Below are 16,617 nucleotides of genomic sequence, written 5' to 3' on the forward strand. Positions count from 1 at the left end.
CTTTCCAGTCACTCAGGCCAAAACCTTTTGGGTTTCTCTCACATGTAGTGTTTCAGGAAGCCCTTCAAAAATGTGAAGGAACCAAAATATACGTACACAGCATCTGGCCCTCTCACCACGTCCGCCTCTGTGACCCTCCACCATCTGCTCTAGCCCGGATTACTGTAATAGCCTCCTCGTTGGTCTCGAGCTTCCACCCCTGCCCATGTGTAGTCTGTTCTTAACTCTGTGTCCGAGTGATCCTGTGACACATAAGCATGTCACATCCTCCTTACTGATCCTTGTGCGATTCAGTGACCGCCCATGTCCTTGCAGTGGTAGTCAGGGCCCTGCACGCTCAGGCCTCCTATTCCCGCCCCTCTCTTCCTCCTTTAGTCCAGTCACTACCGCCTCCTTTCTGTTCCTCAGACACGTCAGGCATGCTCCGTCTCGGGGCCGAGGCCCTAGCCGCTCCCTCTGCCTGTCCTGCATTTCTCCTCTGCCTGCAGTGTTCTTCCTCTGCACATCTGCTTGGCTGACTCTCACCTCCTGCACGTCTCTGCTCAAATCAGACTCCATTATCAGCCCTACTGGTTTTCATCATCCTATTCAGTACTGCAACCATCTGGCCCTTCTTTCCTCACAAATGATCCTGATAGCCTGGTTTTTTTTCCCCATACACTTCGTCATCTCCCAACATCCCATATAATTATCATGTTTATTGATTATTTTCTTTGACTACCCATTAGAATATAAACTGCATCAGGGATAGGATCTTTTGGTTTTGTTCACTCATTCCTACAATAGTGCTGGACACATACGGAGAGCTCAGTAAATTACTCTTGAATGAATGGAAGGATAGATTCTAGCCGAATTTTTGCTGTGGTAAATGATGGGAAGTGGGAACGGCTTTGTATCATAAAACATTTTGCCTTTAAACTATCTCCTATTTTTTGCTGAGGAAGTCAAATTCAACTACTGTTTTCATTTCAGAATTCAGTACTGCACGCAAGAAATTATTGTCTTCCGTGAGGACTTAGTGAATAAAATGTGCAGAAACTGTGTCCGCTTTCCTAATAACAATTTGGATATTCCTAATCATGTAAGTTAAGAGTCATATTAAACTATCTTAAGCATTGTGTTATATAAAATTCTGTTAAGCCACTTAATAATTTGCCCTTTTATGTTTGATTTATGGTTCTACTTTTGCAAGTTAAATTTTGTTACTATGTCAGTGTTTTTCAACTTTCTCACTGAGGTATCCCCTAATGGGCAGAGGGAAGCCCAGAATGAACTGGAAATTTTTTTGAGTTTTCCTGTTTTTCCTTAATTAAAACTCATAAATCTTACATTGTACTTCAGAATACATGTGTCATTGTTTTAAGAAATGTTCATCTCAGGGCACTTGGGTGGCTCAGTCGGTTAAGCATCCGACTTCAGGTGAGGTCATGATCTCACGGTTCATGAGTTTGAGCCCCGTCAGGCTCTGTGCTGACAGCTCAGAGTCTGGAGCTGGGAGCCTGCTTCGGATTCTGTGTCTCCTCTCTCTGACCCTCTCCTGTTCCTTCTCTGTCTCTCAAAAATAAAATAAACGTTTAAAAAATTTTTTTAATGTCCATCTCATCACATTTATTATTTTATATGATACGTCCACATCAGGAGGGTGTGTAATGTTTATCTTATAGCTTCAGGGTTCCCTGGAGTGGCACCTGGACACTCCCACGTACCACTTTGGGAAATGTGGAACTACATCTTACAGAGCATTTTTAGTATTTATTTTATAAAATTTAAAGTTTATGTAGGCTACAGAACTATTTGTGGCATTACTCAAGCTGTGCAATTATTTTTAGATGAACATAATTAATAACTGAGCTTATTATATAGTTAAAAGTACAATTGTTCCAATATGAATACTTTGGAGGAGTAGCTTTTATGAGTGGTATTAAATGAAAACTTACACTTTTTCTAAAATACAGGATAGCTAATTTCATTTCCTATCAGTGTTTCCCAAAGTTCTGTGCTTTAAACTTCTCCTAATTGTTTCTCAGATTTTCTAAGTCCTCTGGTAATTGATATTTAATTTAAAATGATTTGTTAGCAATTTTAACTTTTACAAATGAGCTGAAGTTTGTTTTATATCATTCTTCTGTAGTTTGTAAAGACGATCTTATCCCAAGGACACCTGACTCCTCTCCCGCTCTATGTCTGCCCCGTGTACTGGGCGTATGACTATGCTCTGAGAGTGTACCCTGTGCCTGACCTCCTGGTCATTGCAGACAAATACGATCCGTTCACTCTGACCAATACAGAATGCCTCTGCATGAATCCGGTAAGAATGTCATCAACGCTATATAGGCATAGTTTGTCAAGATTGGAGTATTATTTCTTTAAAGTAAAAAATTTTATAAAATCACTGTTGGTAGTAAAAATATGCTATTAATGAAACACTGAATTAATTTGGAACACACAGAAAGTTCGTCCAGTTTTCAGGATAGTATGTGACTATAAAGTAATGTGACTTAAAAAAAAAAACACACCAACGCCTATATATCCAAATGAGTATTTTTCCCCTTCAAAGTAACCTACCTTAGGATTCCTTTCTGGGAATTGCTTTCAGAGCCTGTATCTCATTCTCTTTGAATATATTAATGTCCTTTGTGGATGATTTTAACTTTCGGAAATTTGTGCAAGTCCCAGACACCTAAGCTGGATGAATGTGGGAATTCTTACCAGGACACAATTCTACAGAAGTAGGATTGCCTTTTTGTTTCGTCTAGGCCATTTCTAGAAACATCATGACTTACTATTGGTTATTGCTTTCCTCAAACATCCATTTATTTTGTCTAGCTTCTTCTTAGACAGGATATTTTAACCATGGGACTGTAGACATTTTGAACCGAAGAATTTTTTGCTGAGGAGCACTGTCCTGTGTGTCGGAAGGGCACTTAACAGCATCCATGGCCTCTCCCCACGAGATGCTAGGTTGTTACCAGTTGTAACAGAGGGAAATGCGTCAGGATATTTGCCAAAGGTCCCCTGGGGGACAAAATTTTCTGTGGTTGCGAACCACTCTGAGGAGGGCACAGTCAGCAGAATTGGTTTTACTGTTAGAAATTTGTGGCCTGATTTTTTTTTTGAACCTTTATTCATTTTTCCAATATTCTTTCACAATGAGGCTATTTCATTATTTAAATTCTACTCTTTGGGTGTTCTCTTAGTTAATGCTTTATTTGATAACACCTAATTTCTGAATTTTTCCACTTTCTCATTCAGTAGGCAGTAACAGCCACCATCTACAACATCGTTATGTTCTTTTTTTATCTTATTTATACCTATTGGGCAAGCCCAAAACTTGCTTTTGACACTGCTTCATCCCTTCTTGATACTCATTCACACTAGTGAATGACTGCAATGGGCCAGACATTGAGTTGGTGCTAGGGGCACAGAGACTGAAACAAAAAGACTGTCTCCGTCCTAGAGTTTAGTGGTAGACAGGTGTGGGATTACTGCTCAGTTGCTTTGGAGGCACCTAAGAGGGGCATCAACCCAGACTTTTCACTGGAGAGAGAGGCAGGAAAGCTTTCTTCAATGTGATGTTCAAGTGTTTTATATGCAAATGTAGCATCCTACAGTACAGTCTTTCTTACATGGAGTAGAGTTGCTCCTAAGCATTTGCAGATACATCTGTTATAGAAGACTGTCTAGCCAACTTGAAAGACTTTTGCTTCAAGTGGAGCCATTTTATAGTAATACCTTCTCTCAAGAAAGATTAGGGGGGGAAAATCTGTCTAATTACTTTATAGTCACATCTTATAACTTTATTTTTAAGTCATGAGGAAGAAAATTGATTTTATAAAAGGAATTTTTATAAAAGTTGAGTGTTCACTTACAGGAATTTTTTTCTCCCAAAGGGGTCTTTTCCAAGAAGCGGATTTTCATTCAAAGTTTTTTATCCATCCAGTAAGACAGTAGAAGATAGGTAAGTGTGCCCCCAGAAACAGCAAGCAGGAACTGTGTTTTGGCATCGTACTGCTGAAAACCAGATGTCCTGTAGGTGTGCTGAGGTTTTAAAAAATGTCCATAATGGTCCGTTGGAATGTTCTAGGCTGAACTTCTGGTCATGCTGTGGGACATAGAATTGTATGTACATGATGGCACGTTTATGGTGAAATAGACTAAGAACAGTTTTCTGAGGGATATCTAGACCAGCTATGTAGATGGGTTAATTCTTTTATAGGCTAACTCCTGGTGACATCATTATTCTGAGAAGTCAGCCCCAACCTCCACAGGGTCGATCTCAAAACCTAGGTAATCTGAGGGCGCCTGTGTGGTCAGTCGGTTAAGTGGCCTACTTCAGCTCAGGTCATGATCTCACAGTTCGTTTGAGCCCTGCATCAGGCTCTGTGCTGTCAGCTCAGAGCCTGGTGCCTGCTTCTGATTCTGTGTCTCCCTCTCTCTCTGACTGTTCCCTGCTCGAGCTCTCTCTCTCTCAAAAATCAATAAATGTTAAAAAGAAAAAAACACCTAGGTAATCTGCCTTAAGTTGGCAGCAAAGAGGTGTGTGATTTGGGGGGAAGGGGGACTGAGTGTGTGTGTGGTGATGGTGAGGGGTTGGGAGGATGTCTTGGGAAAAAAGAATAATCACGGGGGGTGGAGTGGGGGTGGCAGTGGTTTTCAAAGGGTGATCTATAGAGTATCCTCATCCAAATCTTCTGGGATCCCTGTTAAAAATGTTAAGTTCCTGGGGCACATGGGTGGCTCAGTTGGTTTAAGCGACTCTTGATTTCAGCTTAGGTCGTGATCTCAGGGTTTGTGGGTTTGAGTCCCGCATCGGGCTCTGTGCTGACAGCGCAGAGCCTGCTTGGGATTATCTGTCTCCCAAAATAAAGTAACATTTAAAAACAAAACAAAGCAAAACAGTTAAGTTTCTTACTTACCCTGGCCAAGGAGATACCATGGTCACGAACGTGGTTTTCCCAGGGCAAGGCTTATCCATTGCACTCCGGATGTGCTGAGCCCTGCGATGTCCCTGGACGCGGGGAGCCTGGCTGCATGATTCGCAGCAGCGGGGACTGCGGTTGTGTTCTCCCTGGGGGTAGGGGCGTGTTGGAGGGGGTAAAAATGTGACATTTCAGGATCCTACTCCAGACCTATCTAATGCTCAGGAATATGCATTATTGACCCTATTTCTCTTGGACTCAGACATCCTAACATGTGATTTCTCAGTCAATCATATTCTGAAAACGCTTCCACCTTTAGATAAGAACAAGTGACCAAGTAACTGCCTTCCTGGTTCTTCTCAGAGAAAGTAAATCTTGAACACACAGCCCAGTTGTCTTTCATTTTTGGGGGGGTAATTAACATCTTTATTCAAATAAAAACAAACACAAGTACATAGTAAAAATTTCAGACAATGTTTAAAAGTATAAAATTGGAAAGGAAAAATACATATGCTTCCTAACCCTGCAACCGTGATGAACAGTTTCTTATATATTTCTTGGGGAAAAAAATGCATTGTTCTTGCTGCCCAATACTCATGGAGAATTTAAGTCCATTCGCTTAATGAGATACATTGTAAATTTTATTATTGGATTCACTCATTTGACATATATTTGACTCTTACTGCATACCAGACACTGCTCAGGTTTTGGAATGAATACAACCTGACAGATACTCCCGTTAAGGCTGCAGATATTCTAGTCTATTCTATGAGCCCTGCAAGTGTTTGACTTTACCTAGCCCACATTGAATTCTAAAAAATCCTGAATTGATCTGGAATGCCCTTAGGTAAGAGCAAGCACTTATCCCCCATCTCAAGGATCCCTATTACCTGGATGCCCCTGAGGGCGTTTGATTTTGTGATCCCAGGATTAAGTCATCTCTTGAGGGGTGTCTGCCCAGAGCATTTTTGTCCACCTTCAGGATGACTTTTCCTGAACTTCGATTTGCTATGAAACTTACTCTGCTGTGGAAACCAGCACTGGGAACTTTCAGCAGGTCTCAGGACAAGAGAATTCTGTGTCTGTCCCAAGCAACTGTTTCTGCTTACCGGAGGGGAGACTGAATCTTCTAATAAACTCCCTTTGCTTTAGCTGCTAGGAAGTACAGTCAGATGTGTAGCCCGCTTCCACAGCGGCCGAGGAATTACTAGCGTAAATGTTGGCGTCAGCCCTGGCTTCATCTTCTCTGACCTGTATTTCACCCTTGAATTTCCTCATTTACTTTTATCTTTTTATTACATCTATCTCTGCAAGCCATTTTATATTCTTTTTAAAGAAAATGAGGCAGGATATAAATAACAAATCATAATAGGAAACTGATTTATTAATTTTGATAGCATAAGACAGGTCAGCTACACTTCTGGTAACGTTGCCTGATTGCCATGCAGAATTGTTTGTGTTCTAAGCACTTTTTACAGAACTCTGTGACAGTCCCTGATATTATTGTATTAGAAGTCACAGGTGTACCTGTCTTCCTTGAAAGCTTCTGGCTTAGCCTTTGACTTGCAGTTGACACTCACTGTTGGTTGAGTTGAAATAGTTGGTTCCTTTATCTTCTGTGGACTCAGATGCTGAAAAGCTTTGACATGATTTCCAAACTGTAAATAAGTAGTGATAATTGAAGGAATCTTTTCAGTGGTGGATCAAATAGGTTGATGTACCTTTATTTTTAAGAGAACAGAGAACAATTTGAGGATATAGTGGAATAATATAATAATATAGTGGTTTTCCTGCTATTTAGTTTCTCTTAAGAAGAAATCATTTGGTAGATTATTTGTGAAATTGTACTGTAGAGTTAATTACAGAAACTATAGTCGAAATACAAGATAAGATTAACCCTGTTTCAGCACGTACTCTCAAATACAGTTGTTTATTTTAAAACACAGTATTGACTGGGGGGCCTCGGGGGCTCAGTTGGTTAAGTGTCCAACTTCAGTTCAGGTCATGATCTCGTTGTCTGTGGGTTCAAGCCCCATGTTAGGCTCTGTCGTGACAGCTTGGAGCCTGGAGCCTATTTCAGATTCTGTGTCTCCTTCTCTCTCTCTCTCTGGTCTATATCTGTCTCTCAAAAACAAAGAAACATTAAAAATTTTTTAAATAAAATAAAACACAGTGTTGGTGCTATAGTGGAGAAATAAACACCCATTTCCACACAGAGTTGGTCAGAATAAAAAGTGGTAAAAATCTTTATGGAAGGCAATTTGACAGGATTTCTTAAGACTAGACTATATAGGGGCGCCTGGGTGGCTCAGTCAGCTAAGCGTCCGGCTTCGGCTCAGGTCATGATCTCACAGCCTGTGGGTTCGAGCCCCACGTCGGGCTCTGTGCTGACAGCTCAGAGCCTACAGCCTGCTTCAGATTCTGTATCTCCCTCTCTCTCTGACCCTCCCTGCTCGTGCTCTGTCTCTCTCCGTCTCTCAAAAATAAAAACATTAAAAAAAAAAAAAAAAGACTAGACTGTATATACCAGCAATTGCAGTTTTAGGAATTTATCTTCCAGGCATACTTAGGCTTATGCTTAAAGGTAGGCACTGGTATTTTTATTTAGGTTTTGTAATAGCAAAATAAACAGTTTAAACGTATAACCATTTAAATGTGTGTACTTCTTCAGAACTTTTTGAATTTAAATTCCCAAACCTTAAAGGAAGGAATTAGTTTAAAAAATTATAAATAGACTTATTACTAACTGAAAAAAGGTACAGAATAGTGTTCATCGTATTCTAACATGTATGTGTTTTTAAAGCATATATCCCCACAATACATGCTTACATATAATTAGACTATCTTTAAAAAAAATTTTTTTTTAACATTTGTTTTTTTGAGTGAGAGAGACACAGAGCGTGAGCAGGGGAGGGTCAGAGAGAGAGGGAGACACAGAATCAGAAGCAGGCTCAACCCCACGAACTGTGAGATCATGACCTGAGCTGAAGTCAGCCATTTAACTGAGCCACCCAGGCATCCCTAGACTATCTTTATAAAGACAAATAATTGCTTCCAGGACCAGAGATAAACTGTGAGACTGACTGATTTTTCACTGTGTCCCCTTCCTAATTTGAAACAATGTGCATGTAATGACCTGCTTTTAAAATTAACTACAACTAAATATTAAGAAATGTATAATACGGTTTCCAAACTATTTAATTTTATGAATTTCTACTTTCAGCAAACTTCAAGGTTTCTGAGATTCTAAGACCATCTGAAGACAGAAAAATCATCAGTTTCTGCTTAATTTTGTATGTATGTAATTTTGATAAGGTACAATAAAATTATGATAAACTAAAATGTTCTTAAATTTGTATTTTATGAAATTTTGGTATTAAGTGAAAATAAACATGGTACACTTTATAAAGTTTTAGAGCAAAAATATTTTCTGCATAGTCTTAAGAAAAATGTGAAAATATGTATAAAGATATAATCGGGCTCTGTGCTGACAGCTCAGGGCCTGGAGCCCGCTTCAGATTCCATGTCTCCCTCTCTCTCTGCACCGTCCCTGCTCACACTCTGTCTTTCTCCCTTTCTCTCTTGAAAATAAATAAACATTAAAGAAATTTTTCTTAAGTTTCATTATTTCTTGTCTAGCCATATTCTCACATTCATTTTAAGAAAAATACAACTATTTAAAATGTTCTGAAGCCTTGTTTTAGTCGAACTTGGGTTTTTATCACCATTAAGAATCCTAGTAGTATACTCAGCAATTTTCAAACTGTTTAAATTTCAAGTCACCAAATTTATTCTAATGATAGTGAAAACCTTTATGTCATATTACTATGATAATCATTTCATCATTATCTTTTGGCCCTTGAAATTTAAAAACACACAGTTTACATTTAGAAGACATTTTACATTTAGAAGACACAACATGTATTTTAACATCACCTAGATTTTACATATAGAAGACACAGCATATATTTTAACACCGCCCCCTCACTTACCTTTTAGTTTATGACATTGCAATAATAGCCTAGAAATTAATCTGAATGACAGACAGGAAGTTGTTAGAGGCACAAAGAATTTTTCAAATGTAGGAGTATCTTAATATTACACAGAGGCCTGTAATGGAAGATATTTCTTTGAAAGAAAATTAGCTTGTGGGGGAAGAGAGACTTATAAGAAACAAAAATGACATATGGAAGGGAAACTGTCTCAAGGAAATTTAATCTGAATAGTGAGAAGTGGTAAGTGAATTAGGAGTGAAGAGTGAAGTGGCAGTTTAAGAAGTGGTTTGAAGATGGAAATTTGGGGAGAGCATTAGGAGAGGCTTGATGTTAGAAGAGTAAGATTTAGCTTTAATTTCAGGAATAACCTAGAAAGGGACGCCTCGGTGGCTCAGTCAGTTAAGCGTCCAGCCTGGGCTGGGGTCATGATCTCACGGTCCTTGAGTTGGAGCCCGGTATTGGGCTCTCTGCTGTCAGCACAGAGCTCTCTTCAGATCCTCTTTCTCCCTCTCTGACCCTCCCCTGCCCATACTCTATCTCTCTCAAAAATAAACATTAAAAAAAAAGAATAACCTAGAAAACGTTAAAGATGAAATAAAGGTATAGATTACAGTTTTAAGGTTAAGGTTATAAAGATACAAGGTTATATATATAAATATAGTTTGGAAAACTTACGATTTGGGCCTTAAAAGTGGTAGTAGAATAAACACTGTAAGGTTGTTGGTCCAGTTATGAGAACCAGAGCTAACTATGAAAGACAACTGGTCGAAAGTTATAAATGGAAATGGATACAAAGTATTCCCTCATTTATCAACTCCTTCATTTAACAAATAATTGTTTCTATAAAAAGAACTTTTTGAGATCTTTTTACATTTAATGTCTAGAAAAACAGGGTGCATTTAGGAGTTAGCAAGGTGAAGTGAAATGGAGCAGGGTAGTTAACTACCGGCAGAGAAGTCGCCAGAACCAGGCACAAAGTATTAGAATAAGACAGGAACGGGGCGCCTGGGCGGCTCAGTCGGTTAAGCATCTGGCTTCAGCTCGGTCATGATCTCACGGTTTGTGGGTTCGAGTCCCGCATCGGGCTCTGTGCTGACAGCTAGCTCAGAGCCTGGAGCCTGCCTTGGATGCTGTGTCTCCCTCTATCTCTCTGACCCTCCCCTGCTCACGCTGTCTCTCTCTGTCTCAAAAAAAAAAAATAAAAAACATTAAAAAAAAAAAAAGAATAAGACTGGAACTAGAAGCCGGTGGGGATCAGCTTTGTCCAGAAACGAAAAGCAGACATCTGAAAAGGTGGAGTAAAGGAACAGCACCGGAAAGGTATCCTGGGCTGCTCTGGGGAAAATCAGGGGTGGTGTGCACTCCAGCTTGGTCTTAATCAGCTGGAGCGTGGCCGACCTAACTGACCTCACTGCAGAAATCTGGGTACAAGGCACTGTCACAGGAAGGCGTTCACAGGACAGGAGTGGCTAAGATTTCTCCTCTGTGAGAAAAGCGAACGCTGTCTCGAGTGGGGAAACCACAGGCGGTAAAGACCGGAGCATTCAGGCCCAGCCTTATAAGGTGGCACCTGCTGCCGTTCTCCATCAGCCAGTCCTGGCCATTCACCTACTTGGCCATTCTGCATTGTCAGGGAAAGCATCCTGACTTTTCAAGCACTGGAGACTAATTTAATCACGGTTTGCACCAAAGACATGATGACAGACTGGATCATGTCCATGAATTGCTTTCTCTGCCTTACAAGCACAGGCATTGTAATCTTGTAGTCTATAAAATACACCTATGCAGTAAGATGATTTGGGTCCCCATCATTCACTAAGATCTATTGTGGAATTTATAGTCTTCTTAGAGTGAGGGGGCCACAGGCAGGGTAAAATTAAAATGGAATGTTTCAGTTCTGACCCTGTGCACATTCATGTGTTTTCGGTGGAGCATAGGCCCCCTCCCACCATATGCAACCAGAAAATCTCCATTTTTATTGTTCTTATACTTTAGGCTTTATTTTTAGACAAGCCTTCTGAATAAAAAGGAGGATCAGGTTTGGAAAGGGGTGGGAAACTACCACTCAAATTTCTTTAACACCTTGTTAAATATTTACTATGGTAGGCACTGAGCTAAGCGCTTTTTCACTGTGTGATTTAATCTCCATTAGGTCACCATCACCTTTAATTTATACACAAAAAAGACAGACACAGAGAGGTTAAATAAGTTGCTGAGGTCACACAGCTGGTAAAGGTCACAGACAAGTTGACTCCAAATTGTATTATTTCCCTTCTACTCTCTTACTGAACAGTAATTCTTACTCCACACTACAGAAGTTATACAGGATCATCTATCTAGAGCTGTGTTTTAAACTGAAGGTTGAGTTCATCAGTGGGTTAAAATAAATAGGTCACAGCAGAATAGAAAATTCTAAGGTGTTAAGTATTGTTTCATGATTCTATTGTTTCAATCATGTGCCAGCCAGGAGTTGGCATGTTGTCAGAGCTGTCTCGCTTGCTTTAGTGGATGTCAGGCCATCTACTTTGGATCTCTACTTTCCAATAGAGTGTTCCTAAAGAGATCTCAATTGTGGGGCACCTGACTGGCTCAGTCAGTAGAACATTCAATTCTTCATCTAGGGGTTGTGAGTTCGAGTACCACTTTACTTACAAGAGTTTACTTCCCCAAAAAAAAAAAATCCCAACTGCAGTATTTGTGGAAAAATAAGATAAAGCTGTTTCCACTAAGCGGTAAAAGCTGATATGGCTTTAATACTCACATCTTTCTCATCCAAAAGGCATTCATCATTTAATAAGGATAGCCTTTCCTCAATGGATGAATTTTAGGCCAGAGACCATCTGTTTTGAAGGCCAGAGCTTTTCCACAACTCCATACTGTCTTTTATCAAAAGCTTCTTTTGGGAAAGGAACTGTCACGAAGTAAAAAATTTGGCAAGGGAGAGGGCATGGACCCTTCTTAGAGATTATAATAAAAGCTTAAGGGAGGGACCTCTACTCAGAAAAATCCATATGTATGAGCCTATCGATACATATGATTTCAGAAGGTTCAGGAACTCTGAAGGCTATCCCCACTTCTAAACAGCTAGGTGTGGTCTGTTGTCATTTGTGTACTATGATGTGTTCATTTTTGGAAATGACTTTAAGATGAAATTAGTCTAGAATTCTGAAGTTACAAAGGTAACTTAAAATAAGTTGAAAACAATCACCAGTATGTTCACTGACCAATACAGTTAATAGAGAAGGGTGTAATTTTTTGCATCCATCACATGCCTTAAAGATCTACAATTCATCTTTATGCCTCGAAGCCACTTCAGATATAAATCTTTAAGATCTAAATGACAGGTTATTTTAAAACTTTTTATTAAACAAGTTTATAGTAGAAAAATTAAAGGATACCAAAAAATCATTAAAAAATAGTTTTAATGATCCACAATTCCAGCACCAAAAAAAAATGTTACTATTTTGGTAGATTCCTTCCAGAGTTTTCTCTCTGCATACAGTTTTCCCCACAGAAAGTATTTTGGGACCATACTATACATACTGAACTAGCTTTTTTATTTACTGTACTATATTTATACATTAAATATATGAGTGCCTAACATGTTCTAGGTAGTGAGGAATCCAGAAGTAAATCAGAAAGGCGAGGTCCTCATTTTCATGATGCCTACGTTCAAATGGGATGAGCCATCCCCTAAAACGGGAAAACAGCAAATGTGAACCATGAAGGAGAGAAAAACAATGTGGCCAATTTTAGATGGAGAGTTGGAGATGGGGGAATGATGTCACAGTCTGACATCTAAGTTCTTGAGATTCAAGGGCCCGTGCACAGGTACAAAGGAGCAATGGGTGTTCTCCCATGGAGACTGAGGTATAATGATCCGGGGACCTAGGCGGGGGGGTGGGGGGGTGGAGTATGGAGAGAGGGCTAAGGATCAAGGCATGATGGCTTTGTACACAAGGAAGGAATTTGGACGTGAAGCTACTAAAAAACGTTCAGCAGATCTGGTTTTCAAGATCACTAAGATTATACTATGTGGAGGAGAGATTGTAAAAAGGTTAGAGCTGAAGAGCCCAGTCAGGAAAGTACTGTAGAAGTCCGTGACAGAGATGATTCAGTGGCTCTGACTAGAGAGAGACAGAAAGAGGTGAAGGAGTGCCTGGGTGGCTCAGTCAGCTTAGGTCATGATCTCATGGTTCATGGGTTCAAGCCCCGTGTCAGGCTCTGTGCTGACAGCTCAGAGCCTGGAGCCTGCTTCAGATTCTGTCTCCCTCTTCCTGCCCCTCCCGTGCTCCCACTCTCTCTCTCAAAAATAAATAACCATTAAAGAAAGAAAGAAGTGGATGTTTGGGGGTATGTAAGAAAAAACCAGAGGACTTGGTAACTGAAAGCAGGGGGCAAGAAGAATCAAGGATTACACTTAGGCCTTAGGCTTAGCAGCTGCGTGGTTGGTAATATTTGATGAGATTGGGGAAAATGAGAGGTTTGAGAGGTGAAAATCAAGATTTCTATATGGAGGGGCACCTGGCTGGTTCAGTCAGTGGAGCATGCAGCTCTTGATCTCGGGGGTTGTGAGTTCAAGCCCCACACTGGGTGGAGATTACTTAAAGGTTTTTTTAAAAATTTCTATTTGGAGATACCTATCACATATCCAGGTGGAGGCTCTAGTAGGCAATAGCATAAGCCTAGAACTCAGAGGTCTGGTGTGACTGGAGATAAAATTTTGGAGTTATTAGTCTCATTCCCCATGAGATCCATGAAGGCAAAGAATTTTTTTACAAGTACATTAAACTTTTCGCGGTGCCCAGGTGGCTTAGTCAGTTGGGCCTCTTAACTGTTGGTCTCAGCTCAGATCATGATCTCACGATTTGTGGGTTTGAGCCCTGCATCAGGCTCTGCGCTGATGGTGTGGAGCTGCTTGGGATTCTGTCTCTCTCTGCCCCTCACTTGATTGTGCTCGCACTCTCTCTTTCCAAACAAAAAAACCAAAACTTTAAAAATGAAGTATAAAAGGGGTGCCTGGGTGGCTCAGTCGACTAAGCATCCGATTTCAGCTCACATCATGATCTCACAATTTGTGAGTTCAGCCCTGTGTAGGGCTCTGTGCTGACAGCTCAGAGCCTGAAGCCTGTTTCCAATTCTGTGTATCCCTCTCTCTCTGCTCCTCCCCTGCTCAGTTGTGTCTCCCTCCCACTCAAAAATAAATAAAACATTAAAAAACATTTTTAAATAAATAAAATGAAGTATAAGGTACATGCATACAAGTCCCCTATCATCAGGGCACAGCACACCCTGTTAGCAATACTAAAATTAAAAATTGGAATATTACCCTCCCTCCAAAAGCTCACTCCTGCTCCACTCCAATCACAACACCCACTCCCCCTCAAAACGACAATCATTAGCCTGATTTCTAGCAGTGAGAGTTATTTTGCCAAGTTTTACCTATTATACAATGGAATCACATCATATGTATTATTTTGCACCTGGTTTCTTTCACACAACATTGTTAATAACATTTATCCACATTATTCATTCATGTCCATTGTGTGGATACACACATTTTATTTGTCCATTCAACAGCTGATAAGAATTTTGGTAGTCTCTACTCTTTTGTCTATTACAAATAGTGCTATCATAACTATGCAAATTCTAGTACATGTCTTTTGATAGAGATATTTGTTTCTGTTGGATATGGATATTGGAGTAGAATTTCTTAGTCATGAGATATACATTACCGTCTACAGAAAATTTCCAGTGTAATTAACCCAATAGATTTTTCCAGCATACTAGATTGTCAGCTCCTTCACATCCTGGAAGCACAATGATTTTCTTTTGTTCCAGTGCCTAGGACAGTGCCTTAGCTATCTAAGAAGTAGGGGCAGCAAGCATGCAATAAATATCTGTTCAAAGAACGGATCTCATCTTAGATGGCATTTAAAGCTGTCGGCTTGATTAAGATCATCTGTGAAGAGGGGCACATGGGTGGCTCAGCCAGTTAAGTGATCGACTCTTGGTTTTGGTTCAGGTCATGATCTCAGTTCATGAGTTTGAGTCCTGCATTGGGCTCCATACTGACCGTGCAGAGTCTGCTTGGGGTTCTCTCTCTCTGCTGCTCTCCAGCTCTCTTTCTAAAAAAAAAAAAAAAAAAAATCTGGGAAGAAATATAATTTTTTAATGTTTATTTATTTTTGAGAGAGAAAGAAAGAAAAAAAAATCTTTCATGAGTCAGGGAGAGGCAGAGTAAGGGAGAGAGAATCCCAAGCAGGCTCCATGCTGTCAGTGCAGAACCTTACACAGGGATCGATCTCATGAACTGCAAGATCATGACCTGAGCCAAGACCAAAAGTCAGACATTTAACTGACTGAGCCACTCAGGCGCCCCTATGAAATACAACCTGATAAGAGGGCTGATGAACAAACTTTGGGTGGCTCCTACATTTAGAGACCAGGCAGGAGAGAACAAGCAGAGAAGGAAAATGGGAGAGCATGGAGCTCTTGAAGAGTAAAGTAGGTTTCAAGGAGGGGGGGCTGTCAACTGTTTTGAATGCTGCCAAGAGATCATAAGATGAGGACAGAGGCTGGGAAAGGAGTTAGATTTTTGGTCATTTCAAACCTGATGGACTTAAGCATTAAATCATTCACATGGAGACCTCATATGGGTAACTGGATACAGAAGTCTGGCGTTTAGAACCTGATATATAAACCTGGTATTTGTGAGTGTAAATATATTTGTGGAGGGAATATAAATGGAGACAAACAGCGTCCCAGCCCAGAGGCATTTCCACTGAGAAGTGGAACAGAGGCAAACACTTCCAAAACAGACTATACGGTGTCAAGTGTCTTATGAGATAAGAGAGAAACCTGTAAAGTGTGTTGCCACTGAGGTAATGCCAGCCATCAAATGTGTTAAATGTTGAGGACAGTTTCAACAAAATGAGAACAGAAACTAACAATCACTAGATTTATTTTTTTAACTTTTTTTTTCCCGTTTTTAAATTTATTTTTGAGAGACAGAGAGAGACAGCATGAACAGGGGAGGATCAGAGATGAGAGGGAGACACAGAATCTGAAACAGGCTCCAGGCTCTGACCTGTCAGCACAGAGCCTGACACGGGGCTCGAACCCACAAACGTGAGATCATGACCTGAGCCGAAGTTGGATGCTTAACCGACTGAGCCACCCAGGCGCCCCAACAATCACTAGATTTAATAACTACCAATTAATAACTACTACCTTAGTCAATATTCTTCCATAACATCACTTTGAATGACTGCATAGAATCCCATTGTATGGCGGTAGCTAAATCTCTCACCCAGTTCCATTGTTGCAATTCTTAGATTCTTCCCAAACCTTTAGAGTTATGGGTAATGTTGCCTTGACCACACTCTTAGATTTGGAATTGCTAGATGAAAAAAGTATGTACCTTGTAAAGGCTTTTGATTCAGCTACCAAGCTACTCTCTAGAAAAGTTTTGCTAAATTTTACTACCACCCCAAGGAAACACAATGATTGCAAAAACTGGCTTTGCCATTTTGATAGGCAATATGTGGGATCTTACAGTTGCATTTTTGTTATTAAAGTCCTGGGGCACCTGGCTGGCTCAGCTGGAGGAGCATAGAACTCTTGATATTGGGGTTGTGAGTTCAAGCCCCATGTTGGATGCAGAGATTACAAAAATAAATAAATAAATAAATAAATAAATA

General features: G+C 40.2%; 2 protein-coding genes and 1 non-coding gene across 8 annotated transcripts in view; 2 read left to right on the forward strand and 1 right to left on the reverse strand.

Annotated features, from left to right (window-relative positions):
* POLE2 (DNA polymerase epsilon 2, accessory subunit) overlaps positions 1-8,242 on the forward strand; it is a 31,526-nt gene extending 23,284 nt beyond the window's left edge. For all 4 annotated transcript variants that reach the window (XM_029951829.1, XM_029951831.1, XM_029951832.1 and 1 more), the window contains 4 exons: positions 973-1,081; positions 2,132-2,308; positions 3,891-3,958; positions 8,143-8,242. In XM_029951829.1, coding sequence (XP_029807689.1) covers positions 973-1,081; positions 2,132-2,308; positions 3,891-3,958; positions 8,143-8,161 — 373 coding nt within the window. In that variant the 3' untranslated portion in view covers positions 8,162-8,242. The remainder of the gene's footprint in view (positions 1-972; positions 1,082-2,131; positions 2,309-3,890; positions 3,959-8,142) is intronic.
* Positions 1-16,617, reverse strand: part of KLHDC1 (kelch domain containing 1) — a 105,229-nt gene that overhangs the window by 86,495 nt on the left and 2,117 nt on the right. For all 3 annotated transcript variants that reach the window (XR_003913314.1, XM_029951835.1, XM_029951836.1), the window contains 3 exons: positions 6,447-6,640; positions 4,917-5,068; positions 3,870-4,102 (listed from right to left, as the gene is read on the reverse strand). The gene's annotated coding sequence lies outside the window, so the exon portion shown is untranslated. The remainder of the gene's footprint in view (positions 1-3,869; positions 4,103-4,916; positions 5,069-6,446; positions 6,641-16,617) is intronic.
* On the forward strand, positions 4,909-5,072 carry LOC115303279. Its single transcript, XR_003913968.1, has one exon. It is a non-coding gene; the product is annotated as a U1 spliceosomal RNA (small nuclear RNA).

This window comes from Suricata suricatta, chromosome 9 (assembly GCF_006229205.1).
Source record: "Suricata suricatta isolate VVHF042 chromosome 9, meerkat_22Aug2017_6uvM2_HiC, whole genome shotgun sequence".
Classification (NCBI taxonomy): Eukaryota; Metazoa; Chordata; class Mammalia; order Carnivora; family Herpestidae; genus Suricata; species Suricata suricatta.